Below are 25,589 nucleotides of genomic sequence, written 5' to 3'. Positions count from 1 at the left end.
TATGCTTTCAATTTTTGAGATATTAGGATAAAATTGTAGACACAAAGGGTTTTTGATATGCTGAATTCGATTCCAATATTAATTTCTCATAAAAAAAATTCGTAAATACCCGAAACCGCTCGAATGGAGGGGGGTCCTATAGCAGTAGTGCTTAACCGTGCTTGTTTCCGTGCTCATTTCACAAAATAAAAATCAAAGCAACAAAATTCATATATTCGCAAAAAATCCAACAATTGTCAAAAACTGTTTCTATACAAATAATTTGAACAAAGTTAAGACATAAAAATGTAGAAAAAAAATTTTTGTTTTTGGTCGAAAAGTTCCAAAATTATGAGTGGCAAAAACTGAGTAATTGCCACTTTTTGACAGTAAATTAAAAATTTTCAATTTTTTTTTGAAAAGTTTTATCATGATATTTGGTCATTTCGGGACCAAAGGCATGTTTTTAAGCAATTTCCCCACTGGCGCTACTCCACCTTTAAACAAGATTTATATAAATTTGGGTTGGTCAAATTGCAATTTAGTTATTTTTCTTTCAAAAAATCATATAAAAGTGAAAATTTTTTTGCTATGATATTTGGTCATTGTGGTATCATAGGCATGTTTTAAAGCAATTTCCACACTGGCGCTACTCCACCTTTAAACAAGATTTGTATAAATTTGGTTAGGTCAAATTGCAATTTAGCTATTTTTCTCTTTGCTTTTAATTCGCGAGTTCCAGTCATAGACTTGTCAGTGAGCCCGTCTCTTCGATGCACGTGAGTGCTCACTCAGGAAATATTTAAGATCCAGGTCAATCCTCTTCACTTGCTCTTTTTTGGTAAATACAAGGTGTCACACCTCTAGAGCTATGTATAGGGCCGCCTCGTTTTGGCCCACAAATGGTGGTAGAACACCTGCTCTGTATATCGATCGGTTAGTCACACCGGCACTGCTCATAGCCTCCTCAAACCTGCTCGACGAGTTGACCATCTTATTCCGTGCTTTGAAACCTACATACGTGTTCCGTTCAAAAAATGGCAAAATCTAATAATAATGCTCTGTCATATCCTGCTTTGAAATCTGTCCTACGGCACTTTGAGCCAAATTTGAGGTAAGTGGCACTATTGCAAAACCCATTCCTATTTTATAAATAAAATATTTTAGAATCCAGCTATCCCAGGAATGCCCTACAATCAAGCTCATCGATCAAAAAATTCCACTTCAAATCGATGAACTGAAAATCAATGAGCATAGCTTTACAATTAATGAGACCGTCTACAAACTGGAAGTCGAGACTTCACTTGGATCCCGAGCAGCCCTTGATCTTAATCACTACGGAGCAATTGATAACGCCCAAGTTGTTGAGCGACTCCCAGGAGAGGTTCTCATTGATGGGAGGTTCAATTACTCGGAGAAGGCTAGAATCAACTCGGAGCTAGAGCAGCTTGAAGTAGAGCAAGAACGAATTGAGAAGATTCAAGATGCGGAGGAAAAGGCTAGAGAATGGAACAGGTTCAAAAGAAGAACTGTGATGCATCAGATCAACACACTTCGATTTTATGCACCTCGAGGCACGGTTATTCAAATCCCGATCTCTTTCTACATCAGGTTAACGGTTGGAAAGCACCACAGTGAAACCCTCCGCTATACCTTGAAGCTTCACGATGCACTGAAGTACCTTCTTCAGGTAGTTCTGGGTGATCGGAAGAATATCAGGATCAGAAAGCTCCAGCTAAGTTGTGCAGGGATTCTTCGGATCCCTTCTACCCTTGACCTTCAATTCCGAAACTTGAAACTGGGGAAGAACACTGATGAATTTGTTAGATGGATAAATCCACTCATCGAAAATTTGAAAGAACCCTTAGAATCCGTGGATATTGAGGATGATACCCATGAAATCCTCGAAAGTTCATTTTTTGAATCCGAACGATTACTTATCATAAGATATGCCCATTTAAATTTGATTCGGCTAGCTGGGAAAAGAAACGTTTGCATCAAATACGTCAGGTGCGTTACGGAAGTCGGATTGTTGGATTTTTTGAATAGATGGCTTGAGGGCAGAAGGGGTGTCGGAACATGCTGGTGGTTCGCATTGGATGATGAATCTCAAGCAAGAATTTTTTTGGAAGTCATCAAGAAGGACGATCGCGCTGAAGAGTAAGTAAATTTTCGATGTTTCTTGGTTTTGGGGAACATGGTTTTGGTGCTTTTTCCCTTTTGTTCTTGCCAAAGCCAAGCCTAGGCATAAGCCTAAGCCCGGGCCTGAAAAATGATTTATGCCAAAATTCCTATTTCAGAGTCCAAGAATCAAGTGTCTTGTTTCCAATGGGCAACTCTACAGAGGCTTTCATTTTCTATGAAAAAAATGAGCATCGAGATGGAAAATATGGCAGTTGGGAGTTGGTTTACAGTTTGAAGTTTACAGTTTGCAAGAAGAAGCTTTAAAGGAGATTGATTTCTGGATTTTTGCGAATAAATGAAATGTGTTAATGATTTATGATATTTGTGTCCATCTTCTATCGATTTCGACTCATTTTTCGGCAAATCGGCAAATTTCCGGTTTGCATGATTTGCCGGAAATTTGCAGTCCCATCAATTTGTCAGTTTGCCGGTTTGCCGGAAGTTTTTAATTCCGGCAATTTACATGATTTGCCGGAAATGTTTAGAGGGATTTTTTATAAGACGGCAACCCGTAAAACTGTACCTTTTTGAAAATTTTTACCCCGTTTTCTTTAGACATATTCAAAGAAAAAATTTTATAGAATGCGTAAAATTATGTCGATTAAAATTGAAATCTGAAATTTCCAAAAAAAAATGTGCAAGACTCCAATTTGCCAATTTGCCGTCGAGGTTTTAGGAAATTTTGAACCGTCATAAAATATTTCTGAAAAACTTTTGAGAAGTTTCATTTCGAAATTTGTTCCTTTGAGCTGGTGTTTTTTGTTGTGCAATAAAAATTTGTAGAAAAAAAAGGCATTCGAAACTGAAACTCGAAAACTAGAGATTTTTAGTATGGTTAGTGCGTATGCCTGCAGAAATTTTGGTAGTTGGTTCAATTCTACCAAGTGCCAATTTTTTTTTTGTTTTTTGTGAGTAGTCGGGATTCAAATAGAAATACTCGATTTTATACAAAATATGGGTACGTCTCCCCTAATATAAAGCCTCCTCAAACTTCAATCAATCAAAACTCAGCTTTAACTGATTCATCGGGTGCATCTGTTTTTGGTCAAACCGAACTCAAAAATCAAGAAGACTCCCATTGACCTACTGAAATTTTCACGAACCCTCTAACAGGTTCGAGGCGAAGCCGAGAACCTACGCCCGGTTAGGGGACTCGCCCTACACCCCTACAACTGGCGGGCCCGCAGGGCCCGCTAGTCATGGAAAACAATATCCAAATGTGGCTGCACTGAAACTTGGTATTGAGGATGCTTGGAGAGAAATACCAGCCAGCAAAATAAAGAATCTGGTCAACTCAATGTCGAATAGGTTTTTTGAGGTTATCGTTAAGAAGGGAGGTCCCACGACGTATTGATCCTTCATCCAGTTAACAAATTATGATGTTTTAATTGATTTAATTCCACTTCTGGACAAAGAAGGACAAATAGTGCAATCTGGTACAAGTTTCATACAACCTAAAACTCCGTCGATTTGTAAAAAATCTTTCAAACATGTATCCATGAGTGTCTCAAAACATCTTGGTCAGTTTTGGACTCGATCCCACCGAGAATGGGCCTCTGACGCAAAATGGAGCGTTTCAGGACAATTGCGGGATCCTAAGAATCTCCACGTATAATATTTCTGCCGAGAATTGATCACTATGATATCTGAATCAAATTGACTCCGTTTTGTTATCTTGCTGTGTCTAGAAATGTCAAAAAATGTGGTTTTGTTGGAAAAAATATCAAAATTCAGAAGGGGCGCTATAGAAGTTGCACGGCCGTTTTTACGATTTTTTGACCTAGTCACATCAAATTTTGTTATTTTTTCTTGAAAATTTTGGACAAGGGGTTTTTTGACATTTGAAATCGAATGGCATTGTCAGTTTTTCAAGAAAAAAATCAGAATGGCGTGAAACGCGATAAAATAGGGGGCGCTATAGAAGTTGCACGCACTGTATAGATATGAACGATGGTGTTTTGTATGGAGCTGGTATTGAACTGGAAATTCCGGAATGGTGCTATAGTTCAGATATTGGAAGTTAGTGTGTCTTTTGAGTGTACATTATTTTTTATTCATTTCGTGAAACATTTTCAGAGCATTCGCCATCTGACTCAAAGGATCTGATTGCAAACCTACCAACTATCAAATTTGAGCATGGAAATTCAACATTTGCAAATAATCATCGAAAAATTAGTTTAGGTTGAAACTGTGCGATAAGAATTCCTGTCGTTTTAGTTTCATCTAAAACGAGAGTTTGCTCGCTACATTGTTATCTAACAGTGAGAAATAACTTTATCGATTTCAACTTCAATCGTTTTTTTTTCTATTTTTTCGAGCGCTTTTTGGTGAAATCAAAACTTTCAAGCAGTTTTGGTTGATCTTTTTTCCAAACATTCAAAATCAAAGTCCAAAATCAAATAATTTATGTAAATGAAGAGAAAACAGAGAGAAGGTCACATTTCTGGCAAGCTCCATAAAGTCAAGCTGTTGACAGAGTTTTATGTCAGCCCGCTCGTCCTTAGCAAGAATGTCAAAAAACCAACAATTCCTAATACTTCTCATTTTTAATTAAAGCCACATAATTTTTTGAATTGAACTAGGGCGTGATAAAGTGTAGATCAAAATTTTTCGCAAAATTATATGAATGATCCCGTGAGTTCAGGAGGTTTGCTATTCATCTCAATAGATTTTGAGCAATTTCTTAGAGTATTACTTGAAAGGTGCATTGAAACAGGACTGCCTCATAAATATGACATTTATATCTAAGAATGAGGAAGAAATTGCATATTTAATGGTTTTTCAGTGGTAACTGTCACCATTCTTAACCACACCAATTCAAAACTGAAAATGTCAATGCCAAAATGTGAAATCTGTAATGACGACTATTCAAGCGAAGATGGAGATCACTCTCCGCGAAATCTAAGTGAGTGATTTTTTGCGTGGTCTTTGTAAAGTTAAAATTTCAGAGTGTTCACACACGTTATGTGAAGGTTGCATCAAAAAAATGTTAGGTAATAGCAAAATTGTATGCCCATTTTGTCGCGAGCCAACCGATATGCCGGGAAACAAGATGGAAAGTTTGCACAAGAACTTTGCATTGATTCAAGCGATTCAACTATTCGCAAAAACCACTAAGATAACAGTAAATAAAGATAATAAGTTTTTTCATTGATTCAAGCACATTGGACTTTTTCAGGAAGTAGAGGAGCCAATGTTGGAAAAGTGCAAACATCACCCTGATTACTTGGTGGAAACCGTATGCGTGGTAGGTCACTTTATTAAATTTTTTTTTTTCCACTCACTTGTGGAAATTAAATTTTAAATTGCTTTTCAAAGAACTTTCTCATTGATCCTTACGAGCTTAAAGTGTTAGTTATTTGAAGGAAGAGGATTGTTCCGAATCGGGAAAATACATGTGCCGCAAATGTGTATCGACTCTATCTCATTTGCATCATACGAAAAAATCGTTGATTGCGGAAATGGAAAAATCACGCGAATTGCTTCAGGGGAGGATAAATCGCTTGAATAAGACAATAGGCGAGATTGATCAAGATGTTCGAAAGCTCAGGATGTCACAAATTGCGTTTCGCGAAGGTGGAAATAATTACCAACAAAAAGCAAATGAGGTTAGGTGTTTATGAAAACGCGATTGAAATGTGTATTACATTTTTTCAGATAACTACTTTTTACTCCAGAATTCGTGAAATGGTTAATGAACGTGAAAAGGAGGCACTCGTCAAATTAAAGGAAGTGGCAAAGTCAATTTTGGATGAAAATGATAGTGCATTACCTCCGCTGTTAAGATCTCACCAAAAGTTAACTGAATATGTTCGTAAAGCAACTGAGGCAAAGAAAAGGAACAACGCAATAGCATGTATAACAGCAGCAGAGGATTTGCTAAACAAAACAAAAGATTGTTGTGATGAAGGTAGCTATTATTGCATTTGAAGCTAAGAATAAATTACTAGATTTCAGAATATTATACAATCGAATCACAGGATATTAATGTATGCATCAAACCAATTGATATTCCAGTGGCAACAATAACCCGAAAGTAGTGATAGAGTGGCTTTTTCACCACCCCGAGGATTTTTGACCGCAGACGGTCACGAATAGTGTGTGAATCGAGAGATTCAGAGAAAGACGAGAGAGTGAGAGACTTGGTTATAGTAAGAAACTATCGATTTTTTGGGGTGTTCTTGGTCCTCTCAACCAGGGGACAGTTTTTTAACCAGGATTTTTGTGATTTGATTGTCGATTTTTGAAATAGCGTGCGTTTTCGAGAGATTTAGAGAAAGTCAGACAGAGCTTTTTTCGAAACTATTTTCGAAATTGGGTTTCTGTAATAATTCAAATGATTATTATTAATTTCATAACATTATTTCATAACTTTTTATTTCATAATTTTTGTTTTTCCCCGGACCGGATTCGAACCCAGGACACGATTTACATGAACAGATGGCATCTTTTCCCAAAGCAACAAGAGACGATTTGCATGAATGCAAGTGTTACCTAGATTGATGAATCATAGGAAGGAGGCCCCCCACGCCCCGCCCCTGGGGGTTTCAAGAGTTTAAGTTGAACATTTGAACGTTACTTCAATTAATGTTACCTGTGCTATTTGAAGTTTTCGTTTTCGAAAACTTCAAATAGCAGGTTTCTTCAAACAAGACTTTTTTTTGTAAATATTTATTCAGTTGATTAAATTAATAAGACAACAACAATCAAATTTTATAATTTCCAATATTTTTTACGGCATTTCTTACAAACGTCAATTTTCAAAGTTGATCCATCATATTGTGCACCGTCCTGACAAGTCTTACAAAATATTATTGCGACGAGTGGTTCCATTTTCCGGAAAGCAAACTCAGGATCTGAAATTAAAAATAATTATTCATAGTAATTGAAAAAAACTTTTTAAAAATTACCTTTTTTCTCAAGCGGCTTTCCAGATTTGGTCGTATTCGTTTTTGCTGGTACGTTTTTCTTTTTCTTCTTTACACACACTGGTTCGGGATCGATAGGAATATGAATATCAGGAATATGATCATTGGGAACATTTTCTAACGGTGAAAATTGTAAATTTTGGGGTGAAAGGAGTTGGGGATTATCGTTAAAGTTCCAAAACACATTTCCGGGACTAGGGTCCGGATAAGTGAAATTTGAAAATGAAGACATGAAACAAGTGTCACCGACCGAGATAACGTTTCAAAACGCAAATGACGTGAGATTTGGAAAAAAGGGCGGAGCTTCTAGCAAGATTTTCATGGTCATAGAATGAGCTTCAACAAATTTCGCAATGAAACTATTTCGCAATGAGACTATTTCGCAACAATTGGTGACAGGTCCCAGTGGGCAAAGGCGATCATTCAAAAGGGAAGGAGACTTGTGAAATTGTATCAGTAAAAGAAAATCCGAAAAGAAGCTCCATTTATACTCTAGAAACCACCCGCCCCTCTATCGAGCAGATGGCAGTGATTCGGAAGACATGCGCGAAAACGTGCACGACGCATGACAGCTGTCAAAGAGGAGCCGATGTCGAAATCTTTAGAAATCTACATGTTTCATGCAAATTGGTTAACATAGCATTTGGGAGTAGGAGCCGATGTCGTAATCTTATACAAAAATCTTTAGAAATATACAGATTGGTTGCAACAAGGATTTACAGAATTTGGGAGTAGGATCCGATGTGTCGTAATCTTATACAAAAATCTTTTAGAAATATACAAAAATCTATATTCCCAGCGGAACCATAGGTTTTCCATTCAAAAATACGCCCCTAACCAGTTTAGATTTCCGGATAAGTGAAATTTGAAAATGAAGACATAAAACAAGTGTCCCCGACCGAGAGAACGTTTCAAAAACGCAAATGACGTGAGATTTAGAAAAAAGGGAGGAGCTTCTAGCAAGATTTTCATGGTCATAGAATGAGCTTCAAACAAATTTCGCAATGAGACTATTTCGCAACAATTGGAGACAGATGGTGTGGTCCCAGCGGTACTATAGGTTTTCCATTCAAAAACACGCCCCTAACCACTTTCCTAGTGGTATAAATACCCAAGCACAGTGAAGAAAGTTGATCATTTTTGCGAGCAACCACACACTGGTTGTAAAAACCCAAGCGAAAGTTCACACATCTAAAAAGTATTCAGGATGGCAACGAAAAGCGACGGTAAGGATGTAAAAACAAAACGTGAGTTTTTTTAATTGTAAAAGTTTTTAATATATTTTTTTCAGCATCCAAGACTTTTCCAACGGACAAGGAACTACGGCATTTTGAAAATTCACAAAATTTGAAGATTGTGTGGATTTGAAACGTGCATCTAAAGAATCTGTCAAAACCAAACCAACGCGATTCAGCTTCCGGAACCTTGAAAATCTACCTAGAAACAAAACTCTTGACAAAAACATTGGAAAGCTGTTTGATATTTTCATTCGTTCAATGATTCAAAAGGCTGGTGGTAATCTAGAAACTACGGAATATTGGTTGAATCTGAAACATGAAGCTTACGAGGAAGATGATGGATTTTGGATAATGCACCAGACATACGAGATGGCCGACGGATATACTCTGATGAATATAATTGCCGAACAAATGCAGTCAAAGAAGGGACTATGCGTTGACGATGGAACATTCACGTTAACAATGAGAGTGTTCACAAAGGACGAATCAGTTCGCGGAAAGGGATCAGTAGAAATTTCTAAAGATAGGCTAATGTTATTCGGGTCAAAATACCCAAACGTTGTTGGATTCACTCATTGTCTTTTGAAGGCAATAGTCATTGGTAAACTTTGGTATGATTCGAAATCGACAAAAACAAAAGGACAAGAAGCAAAGGATTTTAGAAACCTGACGAGACAAGACGTAAGTTTTTTTAATTTTTAAATGATTCATCTATATTTTTACTTTCAGAAATGTCTGGATCACCGAAAAGGAAAACAACTACAACTTGCAAAGAGTTTGGCAACATCTGTTGGGCTGGATTGCGACCGCGAAGAACATGGATTCGATGATTTACAGAAAATTGCAGACCATCTGCATAACATTTGTGTGTGGGGGCTGAAAAGCGGTTCAAAGGCTACGGCGAAAATTTTTGAAGCAAATAAAGGTGCAAAAGGATTCATTCCACTTCTGTATGTCGACAACCACTTTGATTTTTTTGTACCGAGGATTGATTACGTCAATACCGGATTTTGTTTCAAATGTAATCAATACTCTGGTCGCCGACATTACCAAACATGCGGGGCCAAATGTCGGAGATGTGGTGTCACCAATTGCGAGAAGAATGGAGTAGGCAAGATTTGTGAAAAATGCAACATTGTGTTTCAAAGTGAATCATGTTATGAATCTCATTTAGTAAAGCCGTCTAAACTATCCTTGTCATTTTGCGAACGATATGAAAAATGCAAAAAATGTGGATTCATACATCGTAAAGATTCATATTCCAAAACTGTACACAAATGCCACGACAACGCTTTTTGTAAAATCTGTCGTCAAAGAATAAACGGTCCTCACGAATGCTCACACGCCGCACCTACGGTCGCCAGGACACTTCGAAATTTGGAAAAACAAAAAAAATGGAGGCCTCACTCTACTCATATTCTTTCTTCTTTTCAAATCAAATTTCTGCCTCTTGTTTAAGTTTTTTGTGGAATCCTGTTGAACTGGTCTCTTTTTAATGGAAATCTCAGTGTTTTGTGGCGTCTCATCAACCATCGGCTCTTCATCTTCCTCATCCTCTTCCAGCTGCATTTTATAAAGTTTTCTTGGTTTCACGTTATTCATGCTCTTTCCTCTCTTGAGATCAAACTTTTGTCTCTTGTTTAGATTCTTTGTGGCGTCTTGCTGAAACGATCGTTTTTTAATTGAAACTGGTGTGATTTCCTCAGTTTTTTCCTCTGGTTTCCTCGGTGGAGCAGCTTGCATATCTTCATCGGGTTCTTCAATCTCTTGATCGGATTCTGTTTTTGCTTCTACTTTCACCACGCTCTTCTTTTTAGGTCTACTGAGAGTTCCGTCTTTCTTTTCATTTTTGGACGTTTTCATTTTTCCAGGCGTATTTTTTTGTGGTTCCGTAAAAAGTTCATTTACATTATTTTGCTCCATATTTATTTTTGGAATTTTTTCGTATTCCATATGATAATCCTCATCCTCGGGCTCTTCTTTGATGTAAACGTTTTTGAGGGGCTTTAAATGATTTATTCCATCATTGTGGTTCGGCACGTCATCAAACAATTGTTCATTTTCCGCTTTATAAACAGGAGGATTCCTATAATCTTTTTCTTGATATGATTCTCTCTTTTCAGGAATGGCTTCATATTTTAAATTACGTCTCTCTAGCTTCACATTTCTCTTTTGATTGTCATTCTGTTGTTGTAAATTTTCTTGAACAACATCAAATAATTCGTCAGTGACAATTGGTAGTTCAGGGTGGTTTCGGATGCGGTATAATACATCTTGGTAAAAACGGCACTTTGTAGTTGGATCAACATCTGATGCGGATAAAAAACGCTTGGCAGATTCATATGCAGACCCATTCTCGTAGGGTATCATGTGATATTTGCGAATCAACTTCATTTCCAGAGATTTGTTGCAATAAGTGAAGGAATAACAAGCGTAGCCAATTGCTTTTTTGAAAGCTTAAATAGTAATTTCCTCGCATTGTTGACATCATTGGTACGTGAAATGGTAGTTAGTTGATCGTGTATCGGCTGCAAAATTTGATATTCTGCTAGATTTAACGGAATATTTTTAGAATTAAGCATGTTGTACACAATTTCAACTAGAATATTTATTTCTTTGCTCGAAGCATCTCGAATAGCAATACGATTACGTTTCAAAACAGAATGCAAGAAATCAGTGTGAACAATTAAATGGGCAGCCATTTGTTAGCAAAAGATCAAATACAATTTATAAATCATTTATATAGGGACATTGGCTGTAGGATACTCGTTTGTAAAGTTTGATAAAATACGCATAGTAGGAAGAGATAATGGGTCGTTGTTAATTAATAGCGCCTGATATGGTTTCGACATTACATCCTGGTATGCTTCGAAGGCTCCTCTCCATACGTCTCCAAATTGCTGCATTAGTAGGTGTTTGATTTGAGAGGCGTCCGACAAGTTTCGCATCAAAATAATGTAGGTACTGTTGTTTCGGGTTATTGGCGGGAGTGTAAACGCAGACTGGACCAAATTGAAAATTGCACAATTGAGATGATGAGCATAAAGACAAAACAAGTCGTTGAGCAGATGGAGGGATTTTTTATCTCGTGCAAAAAAGTTCATCAAATCGTCACAGACTAGAATGTTATTCTGATGTTTGTGTTGCTTTAAAAGATCAACGTCTGGTAATCCTTCGATTGCATGAAAGTTGTGCAAGTGTCTTGGTATACTGCTCGGCAATTCGTATCGTAAATTCCTCGCATTTTCCTCGTAAATTCCTCGCATGTTGCGCCTCTCAAGCCAAATAGTGGGCGCTAGTCGTACATTCCTCGTATATCCTCTGGAACCTACGAGGAATGTACGACAAAGGCTTGAAACGTGCGTATATTGAGGTCTCTGCAGCTCGTTTTACTGGATATTTTCCACCATTTTTCAACTTTTTCAACTATTTTCTCGACAGAATGAAATAGGATAAATTATACTTGCTAATATTAGGTTGACAAGAAAGTTTTGCCCTATTTGTTTTGTCATTGTGGGCTGCAGATCAATTTCGGTGTTTATTCACTCCTAGAGATTGATAAGCAGGAAAAAAGTCTGCAGTAATCAACACCATAATGAAGGATTCAAGACTCTTTTGATGAAAGTTTATTTTTCTCCATCGTATAAAATCATACAAAGATGGTTCGATCGTTTCGGAAGTAGCGACTTTTCTTTGAATGAAAAGAAATGCCCTGAAAGACCGTGTGAGCTACATTTGATTGCACTAAATGCCAGTGTTGAATCGGATCCATTTAAAACTACAAGTGAGCTTGCAAGCACGTTTGGGGTTCATCATAGTCTCCTTTGCAGATGGCTTGAAATTGCTCGATTAGTAGCTCATTATTTGACCCGTTCCATCCTTGACCGCCGAACTGGTGTTTCATAAAGCCTTCTCACTCTCCACGGCGGTAGGCAAGCCCTGTGGATTGGAGAAGGAGAAGCCCCACAGGATGTCCCGAAACCCGATCTTCACCCGAAAAAAAGTATTCTCTCTGTTTGATCGGCAAGTGGATGTCCCCTCAACTGGGAGCTGTTACCATCCTGACTTGTGAGGGGGAGATTATTACCGGAGAACCCCACTCAAGACAACTACAGAATTTGAATAAAGCAGTCGATCGTTCAGCCTTGAGGGATAAGAAAGTATATTCCCAACATAATAACGCCCAACCACATGTTGAAAAACAAGTGAAGCAGGAGCTGGCAAAATATGGATGGATGATTCTATCAGCAACCAAATTCTCCTGACATTGCTTCTAGTGATTATTGGCTTTTCTCTGATGTGACTCGTGTACTTCAAAGTAGAACCTTCACAATTAGAAAAAAATCTCAAAGTGGCACTAATGCAATACTTTGAAATCCTGCCCGCTGGATTTTAGGGCAGGGAATCCACAAGTAATCTCAACGTTGGAAGTACATTGTTGATCATGATGCAGCATGTAACTGATTTTTGTTTGAGTTTGCTTCAAGAAATAAATGATTGAAAAATAGGACAGAACTTTCCTGCCAACCTAATACTTGTGAATAATTCTACTAAGTTTCATAAATATTCTGCTTCAAGAAACACTTCAACATTTTCAAATCAAACAGACAATAATATCTGATTGAACTGAAACTCTCACCAGCTGAGCGCATCCTCTTTAAATAACCAATTATAAACTTCGTATCTCGCGACCGTCATGGATCAACAGGTAAGAAGTTTGATTTAGAAACCAACTAGGACAGTAAACAGGCAAGTTCAATTCTCAACAGTGGTACTTTGGAAACATACGAGGAATGTACGACGTGCAAGAACAGCGAGCCACAATGTGCGATGAATGCGCGACGAGATATGAGCGCGGCAACATTACATTTTGTTTTTCTCCTAATCTTGTCGTATGTTCCTCGTATATTGGTCGTGTCTCCTTTTTACACTTACAGTTTTGTCGTACATTCCGGACTTCCTTCTAAATGTACGAGGAAAATGCGAGGAATGTACGATACGAATTGCCGAGTGGGTGTATCTACGCCATAAAACCAAAATATATTGTCAATTGGCTTTTCAAACGTCTCTGAACAATTTTCCAAAATTTTTCTCAATAGTGTAGTTTTACCAGATTGTGTGGCGCCAATGATTGTAGTCTGAGATGGAAAACGAAATTGAAATCCTAGTCGTGGTGACGAACCGTTTGATCGAGACATGGACATGGACATGGTGTGGTGTGGTGATATTGAAAATGTCAGTATATTTATAGTGAGCAATGCGGCTGTTCTTCTTCGAGTGGTATTGAAACTTGCGATTTCCGACGATATACTCGAGCAGACTGACGCCCGCATTGTTCCAACACCAAGACGGTTATTGATCCAATTATGAAAAATATTAGCGAAATTATATTAGAATAATCTTCCTTATCAAGTTTAGGAGTAGCCACGTAATCTGGAGCAGCATAAATTGGTAATCTCGAATAAGACTTTGGATCCACCTGTGCCAGCACCTTGTTGTTGTATTTTATTGTACCATTTTGAAATAAAACGGTGAAAACTCCGTCAACAACGTTAAAATCGCGAACATTTGAAATCGATTTTAGTGTGATGGTGGAATTTCCAGGCCTAACATGGCGTATGCCCCCGTGTAGATAAACATAAAATTGCTTTTGAACATGATCGAATGCAAAGAGTTCTGCATAGTCATAAAACCGTGTAACTGTTTTACCCCGTACGCGAAAAAGTCTACCGTCACACTGCATTAGCATATCGTCCGAACCAATAATTTCAAATTTGCATTTGTCGTTGGCAACCTGAACACGTAGTCCATCATCAATTATTGAATCTTCCATTTTATAAAACCATCTCAAGTTTGGTTCGCCATTCTTATTGTATCCGCAAAAGTTTACAAATAAATTTGTTTCAAATGGTAAATTTGACAAATCACCATCTAATAGTCTGGAGGGAACCGTCTTTGTGAAAACAGAGACACTTGATGCTAGTGGTAGTAGTGGTAGAAGTGGTAAAATCAAAAACATTTTTGATTGAAAGCAGTTTTCAGTTCTTTATATAGCTATAAATAGACATCAAGTAACTTGTGAGCTCTAGTCATGAACGATTTTTATGTAACTCTACCGTCTTCCGTCAAAAATGCTCAATTTGAAAATACATCTTCTCGTTATGTTACGCGTCTGCCGCAAGTTTTGCATTTGGAAAAAGACGAATACTCTGTAGCGGTAACAGATATTATTTACCCATATTCGTTTGTAAACGTTGGTCGACCTCTCAACTATTGGATTCATTTCAAAAATAGAGAACCAATCAATGTCACCTTTCCTGCGGCACAGTATGACAACCTTTCTCACGTGGTAAATTCACTAAACGGTGTTCAAAAGCCTCGAATGAAGCGTGGTGCGCCATTGATTTTGGAAAATGAGCAGGTAAAGCGACCAAAATCGTCGGCCGAACCATTAATCGAAAGAGACGTAATCATCAACAAGGTTCGGGAACTGGAGGCAAAAGCCAAAAAGGACGAGGAGGAGAGGATTGCTCGAGAAAAAGAAGAAAAGAATAAACAACGTGAAAAACATTTGGCTACTCATAAAAAGGCCGAAGAATTTGCTAGAAAGGTTCGGACTGATAAAGACGAACAGCGTGAGAAGCATCTAGACACTCATAAAAAGGCTGAACAGAATGCGCAAGACGATCAAAAATACCATGATGAAGCACGGAAAAAATATATTGAGACACAAAAAAAGGCGGAGGAAAATGAGGAGAAACGTCGTGATGCGCAAAAAGCCGAGCGGGATGCTCACATAGCACGGCATAAGCAAGCTGAAGCATTGGAAAAGGAAAAACGTGAACAAGAGGAAAAGATGAAGAAGGAAGATCGTGAACGTGCCACGCAAAAAGATCGCAGCGATCACATTGAACGACATCGGCAAGCTGAGGCAAGAGCTGAAGCTTTGGAAAAGGAAAAACGCGAACAAGAGGAAAAGCAGAAGAAGGAAAATCTTGAACGTGTGGAAAAAGAGCGTCGTGAACACATTGAACGACATCGGCAAGCTGAGGCAAGAGCTAAAGCTTTGGAGAAGGAAAAACGTGAACTAGAGGAAAAGCAGAAGAAGGAAAATCTTGAACGTGTGGAAAAAGAGCGTCGTGAACACATTGAACGACATCGGCAAGCTGAGGCAAGAGCTAAAGCTTTGGAGAAGGAAAAACGTGAACTAGAGGAAAAGCAGAAGAAGGAAAATCTTGAACGTGCCACGCAAAAAGAACGTGAACACATTGAACGTCACAGAGAGGCTCAAGAAAGACATGAACGTTTACAAGCTTTGGAAGCTAAAGACAAAGAAGACGAAAGAGCCAGGGAAGAGGATAAAGCAAAGGCTAGAGAAGAGGCTAAATCGAAAAAAGATACAAAAGCTGAAAAATCAAAAGTTACGATTGATCCTAAACAGATTGTCAACATACCTGGAAAGGTTTACGCTAGTCAGGAGGCTAAAAAAATTATCGAAAAAGTAAACGAGCTTGAAAAGCAGGAAAGGGACAAGATTGTGTCAAAAGTTAAGGAATCGGAAGCAATTGAAAAGGAAGCAGTTCGAGCATCTTCAGAGTACCATGATGTCGCTTTGAAAATTTTCCAAAAGCCAAGTGATAGAAACATTTATGACGAATTGAAACTTTCGTTTGAACGAATCCTATCAAGGATAAAAGTTTCACATTTTGAAAACTCTTCAGAACATCTGCAATTTGAAGAAAAGGACGGAAGAGTTTCCATTGATTTTTTAGATTCAAACATTTTATTTGTGGAATTTGAAAAGTCTTGTGCATATTTTCTTGGATTTCACGATACAATTGTTAGAGAATCCAGCTTGGCACCTAGCAACATTGATTACTTTGGTAACGTTAGCACCATCTACCTTATTGTGATATTGTAGACCCTATTATCGTGGGAGATTCTAAAAATTCGCTACTGTCTGTAATTCCCTGTAAAGGAGTGTATGGTGAAATGATTCATCATACTATTCCTCACCCCCGTTATCTTCCTATTATGAATAACACTATAGATTCCATAAAGATTGAATTGTTGTCTGAATTTGCCGAACCAATAAACTTTAATTGGGGAAGCACTGTTATTGTATTGCACTTTAAAAAGATTTAAATAAAATGTTTTATTCTCACACAAATTTTTAAAACATACAAAAGTCGTTATCGTCGTCAGAGTCGTCAGCGTCCGGTAGACAGTCTTTCTGGGCTTGAGCTTTGCATGCGTTGCGAACCTGAAAAAATTTAAACGTTAATAAAATACTTTAAAATAAAGCGACTCACCATAATAAAAAGATCCCGGAAACACACTCTCGACTAAATGTTCCCACTCGTTGATTACAAGTTCTCTTGTAGGTTTGAAGAGGGATCGCATCTGGTTGTTTGGATGCACCTTGTTCACATGAATGATGCAATCATCAATTGATTCGAAATAAAGCAAACAGACTGGACATGTTTTGGCACGAACTTGAGGGACATGAGCGTTCATGTAATAGAATGAATTTTCGGTAATTTCAGGATCTTGTGGTTGGAGCCCAAAATGAACAATCTCAGTGTGACGATTTCTACAAATTTTGTCTGCAAAATGAATTCCGCAGTCACGACAATAAGAGTTGAATGACATGTTAGAACCTTTCAGGACAAGGTTAAGAACACTGAATGAATCAGTTTTGAGTTGTATCCCTTAAATAGTCCCGAATAAACTTATCGTCATTTTGAATACTTTCAAAAATGTCACATAAAGTCTCAAAAGAATATCCTCTAGCCATCATTGACTGAATAAAAATACAAAAACCTCCGCATGTTACTTCGTCAGATTTTTGTTGTTTACTCTTATTACAGACAACATGCTTAAACTTGCCCATAAATTTTAAAATGTTTTCATTTGGGGGTTCATTTAACGAGCAGTAAAAGTAGCAAGTATGATTTCTCTTTACAAAGATGCTTTGCCAGTGCCTTCCAGGTTGATCCCCATCATCAGTGTTCACGACGAGTCCCCACTGCTTTTTCCTAGGGGGCTTGATATCTAAAAGTTCATCCGCACTGTAAACACCTAAAAATGTTTTTCTCGAGTAGACATCTCTAGTAAGAATATCGGAAATTTGATGAGAGAACATGTGTATAAATAGGATTAAAGTTGCAGAATTTTAACTTGTTTTATAATGACTCCCTCGGCAAGTCGAGCCGGCTTTCCAGGGCACATTGCCAGCTTTCTAGGGCACATTAGGTCTTTTTCTAGTCAAATTCCACACATTCCCGGCTGCACTCGGCTGCGCTTCGCCATCCCTTGCTGCCCCTTGCCGCCCTTTGCTGCACTCTGCTGCACACTGCTGTACTTCGCTGCACTCTGCTGCACTCTGCTGCACTCTGCTGCACTCTGCTGTACTTCTCCACATTTTGTGGCTCTTTTTGAACGGTTTGAACACGCGACGCTTAGACAAGAGCGTCGCGTGCCAATTTCTTGTGAATTTAAATAAAATTGTATTGAAATTATTTACATATGATTAATATTCCTCCAAACTTATGTAATTTATTTTGGTATTTTTGATATTCTTGTTATTTCTATTTTTTTTGTGTTTATAATTTTCGTATAATGAAGTAATTTCAGGCGAAGAAATGACCAAGTCAAATCGGGAAAATATTAATTCAATTGTAAGAGGCAAAACTAGAAAAAGGTACCTTTGAGTTTTGATAGATGCAACAATAATACCATTTTTGTTACAGAAAGCATATCGTTTTGCAAGCGGTACAAAGCAGATGGGATATATCAAAAGCAACAGGTAAAGTTTCGAATTTTATAAGTACTATCTATTCAATTTTCAGAGAGGCGCTTCTCATTGTCACTGATGTCGTCATGCAAAGAAAGCTTCATCAAAAAAAATATTCGGAATGAAAGAGAAGAAGGACCGGCGTCAAGTTGTGATGGTTTTGCTGATCGTGTTGAAAAAATTCCGGAATCGATCGAAAATTTAAAAAATTTTAATGAATGTGATGCTTTTGGTTAGTTTATAATATTTTTTCTACAAAAAAAATTATTGATAACTTTAGATAGAAATGAAGCTGTGAATTATATTGCCGGAGTTGTGGCATCCAACCAACTAAGTCATTCCCTAGTTGCTGATATCTTCACTATTTGTAAACTTCTTCGAAAGTTTCCTAGTATTCAGGTGAGAGTCATACATCAAAAAAATTTTTTTTTAATTAATTGTTTACAGAGATATGAAGTGTTCAATACAATTGATTTATGGATTGATCATGACAAGAGGCTCTACAGTTTTTGTGCTGTATGTCAATCAACTTTGAATAATTCCAAGTTGTGCACAAACTCCGAATGCCAGCGATTTTCAATGTGCCAAAAGAACGTTTCCGAATCAAAAACAATTGTTACATTCAGCATTCGATCTCAAATGAAAGACTTGTTGAACAGTGGAGCTCTAGACAAGAAACTTGAGGTAATCAAAAATGACAAACTATAACGACCAATCAGAATCAGAAATTTTAGATTTCTGCTCTATCCCAGCCCTCACTATGCTCGAGTATTTCGGAAACACCGAAATATTTGCACACAAAAAAGGAATCTGAAAACAAGTATCCTGATTTAAAAACCTTGTTTCTGACATTAAACACGGATGGTTTTTCAAAACGTGGAAATTCTAGGCAAGCTCAAATTTCCATCAATCGTCCAATTAATCTGACTATTTCAGAAGCGAAATTTGGCCTGTGTTCTTGGCAACAAATGACGTTGTTTCTGATGCCTCCAGTAATGAAATGCACAGACCACAAAACGTGATGCTTGCTTCGTTAATGCTCACTCCAAATTGCAAGAGGCAAGACCTGTTGTCGCTTCTTCAGAGGATGATTTTGGAAATAGAAGCCACCACCGAAAATCCTATCGTTGTGGTTCGGGACGGTGTAACTCACAGAGTACGACTACAACTATATGAATCCGTTCTTGATATGGCTGTAAGTTTTAATAATTGGGACTGTAGTTTGATTATTTTCTGAAATTAAACAGTATCTCCGATGTTAATTGTTATGGAAAATGTATTCAGGCCAGTCAAAAAATTCATGGAGTTCCCGCCTGGAATACTTATTCTGGATGTTCTCGTTGTGATGTGTACGGAATTCGCGCAAGAACGAAAAACGGCAGCAAAGTTTGTTGGTCTTCCGAAGAGGGTTCTTCCAAACTGTATTCTTCGTCCTACATGTCAGAAAGTAAGTTTTAGATTTGAAGTACAGAAGCGAATGAGCTGTGAGTTACTGAAACACAATATATTCTGATATTATTCAGGACTGCTCTCATCACCACTGCCATATCCTTGGGATGACGGATATGATACGCTTCATAATATACAGGAAGGAACTATGAAGGACATGTTGAAACAACTTCTGTCTAATGGATATTACGTCGGAGCTAAAATCTCTGTGGCAGAGAAAAAGCTGTGGGCGGTACGCTTCGTTATTCCGAAAACATTCTGAATTTTTGAAATATTTCAGAATGCCCTTGTGTCAGCATCAATTCCAAGTGGACGGAGCACATCACTGTTTATGGATCCCACAAGTATGAAGCATAAAACTGGAAGAGAAATTCAAGAAGTAGTGTTGATCCTAACTAACTTTGGTTTATGATTATATGGTTTAGATGTACGACCAAAGTCTCCCAACGTTGCTTATTTGCGTAAAAAGGCGGGAAAAATGGACAGTTCTCGTGTACTTACACTGGCTTTTGACTCGATTGATCACTGACAAATATCTAGACGAAACCATTTGTGAATCTTGCGAACGTGTTTCAGCAGTTCTTCGGAAATTGGTTAAAGACGCATTTCCGCTATTATACACAATGAAACTACACGTAAGTCTCTAAAAACGAGAAAAAATTGTTTACGACGAGAATATTTCAGTTTTTGGTCGATCACATTGCTCAAGAAGATTCGATCACATTGCTCAAGAAGCTTTTTGTGTCTCGTTGTTAACTTTTTTGTTAAGGACTAATACTAATATTTATCTTTGTATACACCTGTCAGCCTGTTTTAATTTCATTTTTGTCGAGTTTTAGATCTCGTGAGTACTTGTTCCAGTTCATGCCAATCTCAAAGTGTATTTCTTAGACACTCACGTCAACATGGAGCCGAATGAGGTAAATTTGTTTGTCTTATTTGTCGTGATAAAATCATGGTTTTTAGATGAGTGTGCCTCCTCGCCCGGAAGATTTCCCGCCTTACGAGATTGACGATGACATGATGGAAAATGGAGTTGATGCAACAACTACGCCACGCATCACTCGGAGAAGAGCTGGTCAGAATAAGATAGTCAAGAAGAAGCTTGTCTTGGAGCCTCTTACACCACGATCTACGGAAAGCGTTTCAAATTTGAAAAGAATGAAAATTTCGGAGCGGCTCGAGCGTCATCCGCCTGCTTCTAATTTATCTGCCATCGGTAATGAAAAATTTAGTATGGAAATCATGAATCAATTATTTTCAGATCAATTAAAAGAAGCTGTTCGATGTGGAAGCATACTAAATATGGGAAAAGCAGTTTATCAAGGTTACGAAAACGAAACACTCACAGACGTCGAACTGGAGGTGAGTCTTTTAACTTTTTTAAAATCCTTAATTTTTGTTTTATAGGAATACTGTAAGGTCACACTGCGCCCCATTATTCTTGGCTCTCAACACTTCAAAGCACTAAAAGAAAATTTAACTGAAGAACAAAGAAATTGGATGGATATGGGCCATTTTGTGATGGTAACTCACTGCTTTTCAATACTTTAAAACTGACACATTTTTTAGGCTAAGTTGATTGGCACAGATGAGCAACGTGTACTGGAAGTTGAAGCGTCAATTGCTTCCATTTCGGCAACAACTGGAATTCAGTACGATTTAAAGTCAATCACTAAAGAACACCTTCATCGAAGCTACAAAACTGATGCCATCGACCATGTTCCAGGGGTGGATTTGACCGTTCTTTACAACAACATTAGCCTGATCAAAGCACCTGCTAAAGGACAATTATCTCAATTCTACACTCTTGTTCTGGCTACGGTAAGTACATACATAACACAACCCAAAAAATTTAAAACAATCTTATTTTGAGATGTTCGATCCTCCGTACAAAGTCTGGAAATTCACATATAGGCCGAACTCCAGTGGAAAAGCCGACAAAAACTTCACCGATCTTCCCCTGGCGTTTATGAATCAACTGTTTGGTACACAATTGAACAATTTTGTGATAAAACATTAATTTCCCATGTTTAGGGCTCTCCTGGGACATTTGCGATTACTACTTGCCTAAAGACCTACTGGTTGGTTCTGAAGATACAATCGATGAAACTCATCCGTAAGTAAACTTTGTTTGAGTGTGTATATGAATTGTTTTTTTTTAGATTTCTGGAAAGTCTGGATTGTTCTGAGCCCATCGACGAGATTATGAGAAGACGTGAGGGGAGAGAAAATGCGAAATCGGTCTTCAAATCGGCGTTTTCACGTGCTCTGTGAGTGAAAGAGAAAATAAATAGTATGATAGTTAATTGCCTTTTTTCAGAAAAAGCGTTAGAGCTTATCACTATGATCTTGTCACAAACACTTTGAAGTACTGCGAGGAGCGAAACACATGCAAGGATCACCTGTCTTGGAACCAAGTACGCCACTTTCCAAAGCTGAGCAAAAAAACGAAAGCCGAATGCAATTCAGCTACTCCATCTCAAATCTTGGACTTGTAAGCAAAAATTGTTTTATTCCAATTACATTTCAAAATTTTTTAGTTATCATCGATCTCCCTTCTTTGGAAACGCCCAAGAACCGGAAGATATTAAGGACTCGGCGGAAATGGCAAATTCTTCTCAATAATCCCATGTTAACCGTTATTATCAATTTCAGATTTTTTGTTCCGTTATTTATTTTTGTTGTTGTTCGTATTGAATTCCTTGTTGTTTCACAATAAATCGATGTTTCTGCGCCTGGGTTAGTCCTCGGATACCGTATTTCCTCTATTAGTAAGGCATGCAAAACTAATTTTTGAACAGGTTTTTTCTCATGTTTTTCATTAAGTTATGGCATAATATCATCAATTTCAATAATAACTTATGAACCAAAATGAGCGAATTTTACGACTGATACACAAAAATTGTCCGAGTTGTACTCATATTTTGCCAATTTTTACTTGTTATACCAAGTCTGTAAGAGTTTTCCTAATTTTTAGAACGATTTTATTATGCAAATTTTAAATTCCTAAAAATAGGTAACAAATTAAGTGGTGCAAAACTATTAGAGGTGCAAAACTAATAGAGAGTGCAAAACTAATTTTCGATTAGTGATTTTAGATGCAAAACTAATAGAGGTGCAAAACTATTAGAGGTGCAAAACTAATAGAAAGTGCAAAACTAATTTTCGATTAGTGATTTTTGATGCAAAACTAATAGAGGTGCCTAACTAATAGAGGAAATACGGTATGTTGTATTTATCAACTTGCAGGGCACGCGACTATACAAGAATAGCTTACAGGTAACTCGCTTCGTCAGCATCAGAAAGTCCACAGCTCGACTCCACTACAGTGTCCTACACCGATCATCAACCTTCATTACGCACAATCAGGTTATAGAGCTTCTTCTACGTCGGAAAATGAATAAGAATTCTGATCAGTGAAAAATATGATACCATATAATTTTTTTTTCAAAATTGAGACGTTTCCTCCCAGCTTTCCAGGGCACACTGCCAGCTTTCCAGGGCACACTGCCAGCTTTCCAGGGCACACTGCCAGCTTTCCAGGGCACACTGCCAGCTTTCCAGGGCACACTGCCAGCTTTCCAGGGCGCACCACCAGCTTTCCAGGGCACACCGCCAGCTTTCCGCGGCACACCGCAGAAAAAATATATCTGCGTTCCACAGCTTTCCAGGGCACATCCCACAGCTCTCCAGGGCACATTCCACAGCTTTCCCACGGGTAGTTGTTGAAAGCTGTGGGAAGTGCCCTGGAAAGCTGGGCCGATTTACCGAGCCAGTGCCTGTCGATCTTTCAAAAATCAATTACAAACTGCTATTACGTCGAAATGTACCTGGTAACGGGCCTTACATGGGAATGCGTCATCAACGGGGTGGAAATCAACGTGGAGCTGGGCTTGGTGGCATTATTGGCGCTGCTATGGGTCTTTTGCCGAAACTAATTAATTCTTCTTTTGGAAAACAAGTCTTGAGTGCTGGGAAAGAACTAACCGCTGAACTGGCTCAAGGTAAAGATTTAAAATCAAGCTTGAAAAATGTAGCCGTTAAGAAAATTAAAGAAATTTCTGGTTCGGGTCAGAGAAGAAAAAGCATAAAAGAAACTAGTGTTTGAGTAATCAAACCTCATTTGCTTTCCAAATCACGAAACAACTTTCTCTAAACATGATTGGCCGTATGGATCCAAAATCTCATGACGTCATCGTTGATGATCTAGATTTTTCCACAATGCCCGGTACTCAAACCTGTATTCAAAACTCTCGTTGGACTGTTGTCAACTTGAAAAATGCGTTTCAAGCCGAAGGTCCTTGGGAGTTTGTACTGGGCAACAGTTCAAGATCTTATCTCAATCTCAAGCGAACCTATCTAGTCTACACCTTTAATATTACCGATCAAAACGGAGCTATTGTGAATATACCTAATCCCATCACTAAAGATAGTTTGGTTTACGCCCCAATCAACAATATAGCTCACTCTATTGTGAAAAACTTTTCTCTTCACATCAACTCGCGACTGGCTTATCACAACTCTTCAAACTATGCTTACAAGGCATATTTTGAGAATGCACTAATGTATGGAAAAGAAATTAAAAACTCTACTCTCACTGCGGCTGGATATTTCCACGAAGATGAAATTGGCTCTCCGACAAGTAAGGGATTCCTTAATCGATGTGGTACAGGTACAACGCAAGTTGCCGCGAACATTTCTCTCGATTTGATGAATCAACCACGGGTTTTGCTAAACTCGTGCAACGTGAAGCTAACTGCATACCCAAACAATAGTGAATTTTTGATTGAGGCTTACAATCATGGTCAACAAAAGTTCAAATTCAACGTTACTGATGTTTACGCTCTTGTTAATGAGTTTGATCTAACAGATGGTTTGTCAAACGAGTTGGAGGCTGCAATCATTGAACACAAGATGATCCAATACCCAATGATTTCCTCACAAGTTCGCAGTTGCTACATTGATGGAGGGCGGTTTGACGCCCCTGCAAATACGTTGTTCACTAGTAAAATGCCTCGTCGACTCTTTCTGGGTCTAGTTTCAAGCGAAGCTTACAACGGATCATTCGGAACAACTCCGTTCAACTTCAAACCATATGGCGTGCAGGACGTTCACATTGATTATTGCGGTCAAACAATTCCAGGACGACCAATGAATCTAGACTTTGAGAATAACAAGTTTGTGGAGGCCTACGTTCAACTTCAGGAAACACTTGGTCACACTAGAAACAACTTTAGCTGCAATTCGATCGACATTTGAATGTTCAGATCTAAAGGATACACGATTTTTGGATTCGAGTTGAGCCCTGTGGCTCAGGATAATAATCTTTTCGAACTAGTTCGTCAAACAAACGTTAGCGTACGCCTCAATTTCAAAAAGGAAACTCCACCAGGAGGTCTCTACTGCATCGTCTACGCCGAATTTGATCAAATATTTGCCCTAGACTTTATGCGTAACCCTATTGTTGACAGTATTGTTTAATTGTTATCTTTTGATTGATTGTGGAATAATGCATGTAAAACTAATACTTGGCCTTGTCTGTAATTGAATAAATAATATAAAATGTAAAACATGTTTGTAAGGAAGCCTTGCTCTTTAAAGTTTTCGATAAAGGGTGGAGAACCCTTTATCGAAAAACTTCAAATAGCTTTGAATGTATCATCATTCAGATTTTCAACTTCTTGAAAACCCCAGGGGCGGGGCGCGGGGCCTCCTTCCTATGATTCATCAATCTAGGTAACACTTGCATTCATGCAAATCGTCTCTTGTTGCTTTGGGAAAAGATGCCATCTGTTCATGTAAATCGTGTCCTGGGTTCGAATCCGGTCCGGGGAAAAACAAAAAATATGAAATAATGTTATGAAATTAATAATAATCATTTGAATTATTACAGTAACCCAATTTCGAAAATAGTTTCGAAAAAAGCTCTGTCTGACTTTTTCTGAATCTCTCGAAAACGCACGCTCTTTCAAAAATCGACAACCAAATCACAAAAATCCTGGTTAAAAAACT

The 25,589-nt window shown here is 38.0% G+C and overlaps 8 protein-coding genes, 2 non-coding genes and 1 pseudogene across 11 annotated transcripts; 9 read left to right on the top strand and 2 right to left on the bottom strand.

Annotated features, from left to right (window-relative positions):
* Window positions 1-854: 854 nt before the first annotated feature.
* fbxc-25 (F-box C protein) lies at window positions 855-2,475 on the top strand. Its single transcript, NM_061827.3, has 3 exons — window positions 855-1,093; window positions 1,147-2,139; window positions 2,280-2,475. Exons 1-3 carry the CDS (start codon window positions 1,017-1,019, stop codon window positions 2,425-2,427), a joined length of 1,218 nt encoding a protein of 405 aa, NP_494228.1. The 5' UTR covers window positions 855-1,016; the 3' UTR covers window positions 2,428-2,475.
* Window positions 2,476-4,992: 2,517 nt separating this feature from the next.
* K09F6.7 (RING-type domain-containing protein) lies at window positions 4,993-6,203 on the top strand (the record flags this gene model as incomplete). The annotated part of the gene is made up of 6 exons (NM_061826.4): window positions 4,993-5,068; window positions 5,112-5,287; window positions 5,342-5,410; window positions 5,529-5,771; window positions 5,821-6,073; window positions 6,121-6,203. 6 exons carry the CDS (start codon window positions 4,993-4,995, stop codon window positions 6,201-6,203), a joined length of 900 nt encoding a protein of 299 aa, NP_494227.1.
* Window positions 6,204-6,818: 615 nt separating this feature from the next.
* Window positions 6,819-8,006, bottom strand: K09F6.13 (Nuclear receptor domain-containing protein). Its single transcript, NM_001306560.2, has 2 exons — window positions 7,074-8,006; window positions 6,819-7,019 (listed from the first exon to the last, which is right to left on the bottom strand). The coding sequence occupies exons 1-2, from the start codon at window positions 7,321-7,323 to the stop codon at window positions 6,877-6,879; spliced, it is 393 nt and encodes a 130-aa protein (NP_001293489.1). The 5' UTR covers window positions 7,324-8,006; the 3' UTR covers window positions 6,819-6,876.
* Window positions 8,007-8,236: 230 nt separating this feature from the next.
* Window positions 8,237-9,787, top strand: K09F6.10 (DNA-directed DNA polymerase; the record flags this gene model as incomplete). The annotated part of the gene is made up of 3 exons (NM_170977.7): window positions 8,237-8,338; window positions 8,383-9,010; window positions 9,059-9,787. Exons 2-3 carry the CDS (start codon window positions 8,588-8,590, stop codon window positions 9,785-9,787), a joined length of 1,152 nt encoding a protein of 383 aa, NP_740974.2. The 5' UTR covers window positions 8,237-8,338; window positions 8,383-8,587.
* A 2,413-nt stretch (window positions 9,788-12,200) lies between these two features.
* On the top strand, window positions 12,201-12,310 carry mir-5548. The gene has a single exon (NR_050894.2). It is a non-coding gene; the product is annotated as a pre-microRNA mir-5548 (primary transcript).
* A 2,110-nt stretch (window positions 12,311-14,420) lies between these two features.
* On the top strand, window positions 14,421-16,250 carry K09F6.9 (Major sperm protein; the record flags this gene model as incomplete). The annotated part of the gene is made up of 1 exon (NM_001381345.1): window positions 14,421-16,250. The coding sequence occupies one exon, from the start codon at window positions 14,421-14,423 to the stop codon at window positions 16,248-16,250; it is 1,830 nt and encodes a 609-aa protein (NP_001367339.1).
* Window positions 16,251-16,539: 289 nt separating this feature from the next.
* K09F6.11 (C2H2-type domain-containing protein) lies at window positions 16,540-16,981 on the bottom strand (the record flags this gene model as incomplete). The annotated part of the gene is made up of 2 exons (NM_001027073.3): window positions 16,540-16,592; window positions 16,642-16,981. The coding sequence occupies 2 exons, from the start codon at window positions 16,979-16,981 to the stop codon at window positions 16,540-16,542; spliced, it is 393 nt and encodes a 130-aa protein (NP_001022244.1).
* Window positions 16,714-17,074, top strand: K09F6.14. The gene has a single exon (NR_147809.1). It is a non-coding gene; the product is annotated as an Unclassified non-coding RNA K09F6.14 (non-coding RNA).
* A 740-nt stretch (window positions 17,075-17,814) lies between these two features.
* K09F6.6 (SET domain-containing protein) lies at window positions 17,815-20,378 on the top strand. The gene is made up of 12 exons (NM_001355090.4): window positions 17,815-18,032; window positions 18,082-18,137; window positions 18,181-18,357; window positions 18,406-18,524; window positions 18,573-18,809; window positions 18,860-19,014; window positions 19,062-19,320; window positions 19,410-19,572; window positions 19,649-19,806; window positions 19,855-19,953; window positions 20,000-20,209; window positions 20,259-20,378. Exons 1-12 carry the CDS (start codon window positions 17,974-17,976, stop codon window positions 20,328-20,330), a joined length of 1,764 nt encoding a protein of 587 aa, NP_001342011.1. The 5' UTR covers window positions 17,815-17,973; the 3' UTR covers window positions 20,331-20,378.
* On the top strand, window positions 19,602-22,332 carry K09F6.15 (uncharacterized protein). Its single transcript, NM_001393017.1, has 10 exons — window positions 19,602-20,494; window positions 20,541-20,793; window positions 20,839-20,939; window positions 20,985-21,101; window positions 21,147-21,398; window positions 21,451-21,562; window positions 21,612-21,693; window positions 21,740-21,847; window positions 21,898-22,071; window positions 22,118-22,332. Exons 1-10 carry the CDS (start codon window positions 20,480-20,482, stop codon window positions 22,200-22,202), a joined length of 1,299 nt encoding a protein of 432 aa, NP_001380220.1. The 5' UTR covers window positions 19,602-20,479; the 3' UTR covers window positions 22,203-22,332.
* A 1,011-nt stretch (window positions 22,333-23,343) lies between these two features.
* On the top strand, window positions 23,344-25,058 carry K09F6.5 (annotated as a pseudogene). The gene has a single exon. A coding segment is annotated over exon 1 (1,715 nt).
* The last annotated feature ends 531 nt before the right edge of the window (window positions 25,059-25,589 follow it).

Source organism: Caenorhabditis elegans, chromosome II, assembly GCF_000002985.6.
Source record: "Caenorhabditis elegans chromosome II".
NCBI classification, from domain to species: Eukaryota; Metazoa; Nematoda; class Chromadorea; order Rhabditida; family Rhabditidae; genus Caenorhabditis; species Caenorhabditis elegans.
Note: the sequence above shows the minus strand (reverse complement) of the source record. Positions and strands in the feature narration are given on the sequence as shown.

Bases quoted from the DNA above. Each gene is read 5' to 3' on its own strand.
- fbxc-25 (NM_061827.3), top strand. From the start codon at position 1,017: ATGGCAAAATCTAATAATAATGCTCTGTCATATCCTGCTTTGAAATCT. The intron at 1,094-1,146 runs GTAAGTGGCACT...AAAATATTTTAG, and splicing joins CACTTTGAGCCAAATTTGAG to AATCCAGCTATCCCAGGAAT. The intron at 2,140-2,279 runs GTAAGTAAATTT...TTCCTATTTCAG, and splicing joins AAGGACGATCGCGCTGAAGA to AGTCCAAGAATCAAGTGTCT.
- K09F6.13 (NM_001306560.2), bottom strand. From the start codon at position 7,323: ATGTCTTCATTTTCAAATTTCACTTATCCGGACCCTAGTCCCGGAAAT. The intron at 7,020-7,073 runs GTAATTTTTAAA...TTTTAATTTCAG, and splicing joins AAAGCCGCTTGAGAAAAAAG to ATCCTGAGTTTGCTTTCCGG.
- K09F6.6 (NM_001355090.4), top strand. From the start codon at position 17,974: ATGACCAAGTCAAATCGGGAAAATATTAATTCAATTGTAAGAGGCAAA. The intron at 18,033-18,081 runs GTACCTTTGAGT...TTTTTGTTACAG, and splicing joins AGAGGCAAAACTAGAAAAAG to AAAGCATATCGTTTTGCAAG. The intron at 19,321-19,409 runs GTAAGTTTTAAT...AAATGTATTCAG, and splicing joins AATCCGTTCTTGATATGGCT to GCCAGTCAAAAAATTCATGG.
- K09F6.15 (NM_001393017.1), top strand. The intron at 21,102-21,146 runs GTAACTCACTGC...CACATTTTTTAG, and splicing joins ATATGGGCCATTTTGTGATG to GCTAAGTTGATTGGCACAGA. The intron at 21,848-21,897 runs GTGAGTGAAAGA...GCCTTTTTTCAG, and splicing joins TCGGCGTTTTCACGTGCTCT to AAAAAGCGTTAGAGCTTATC.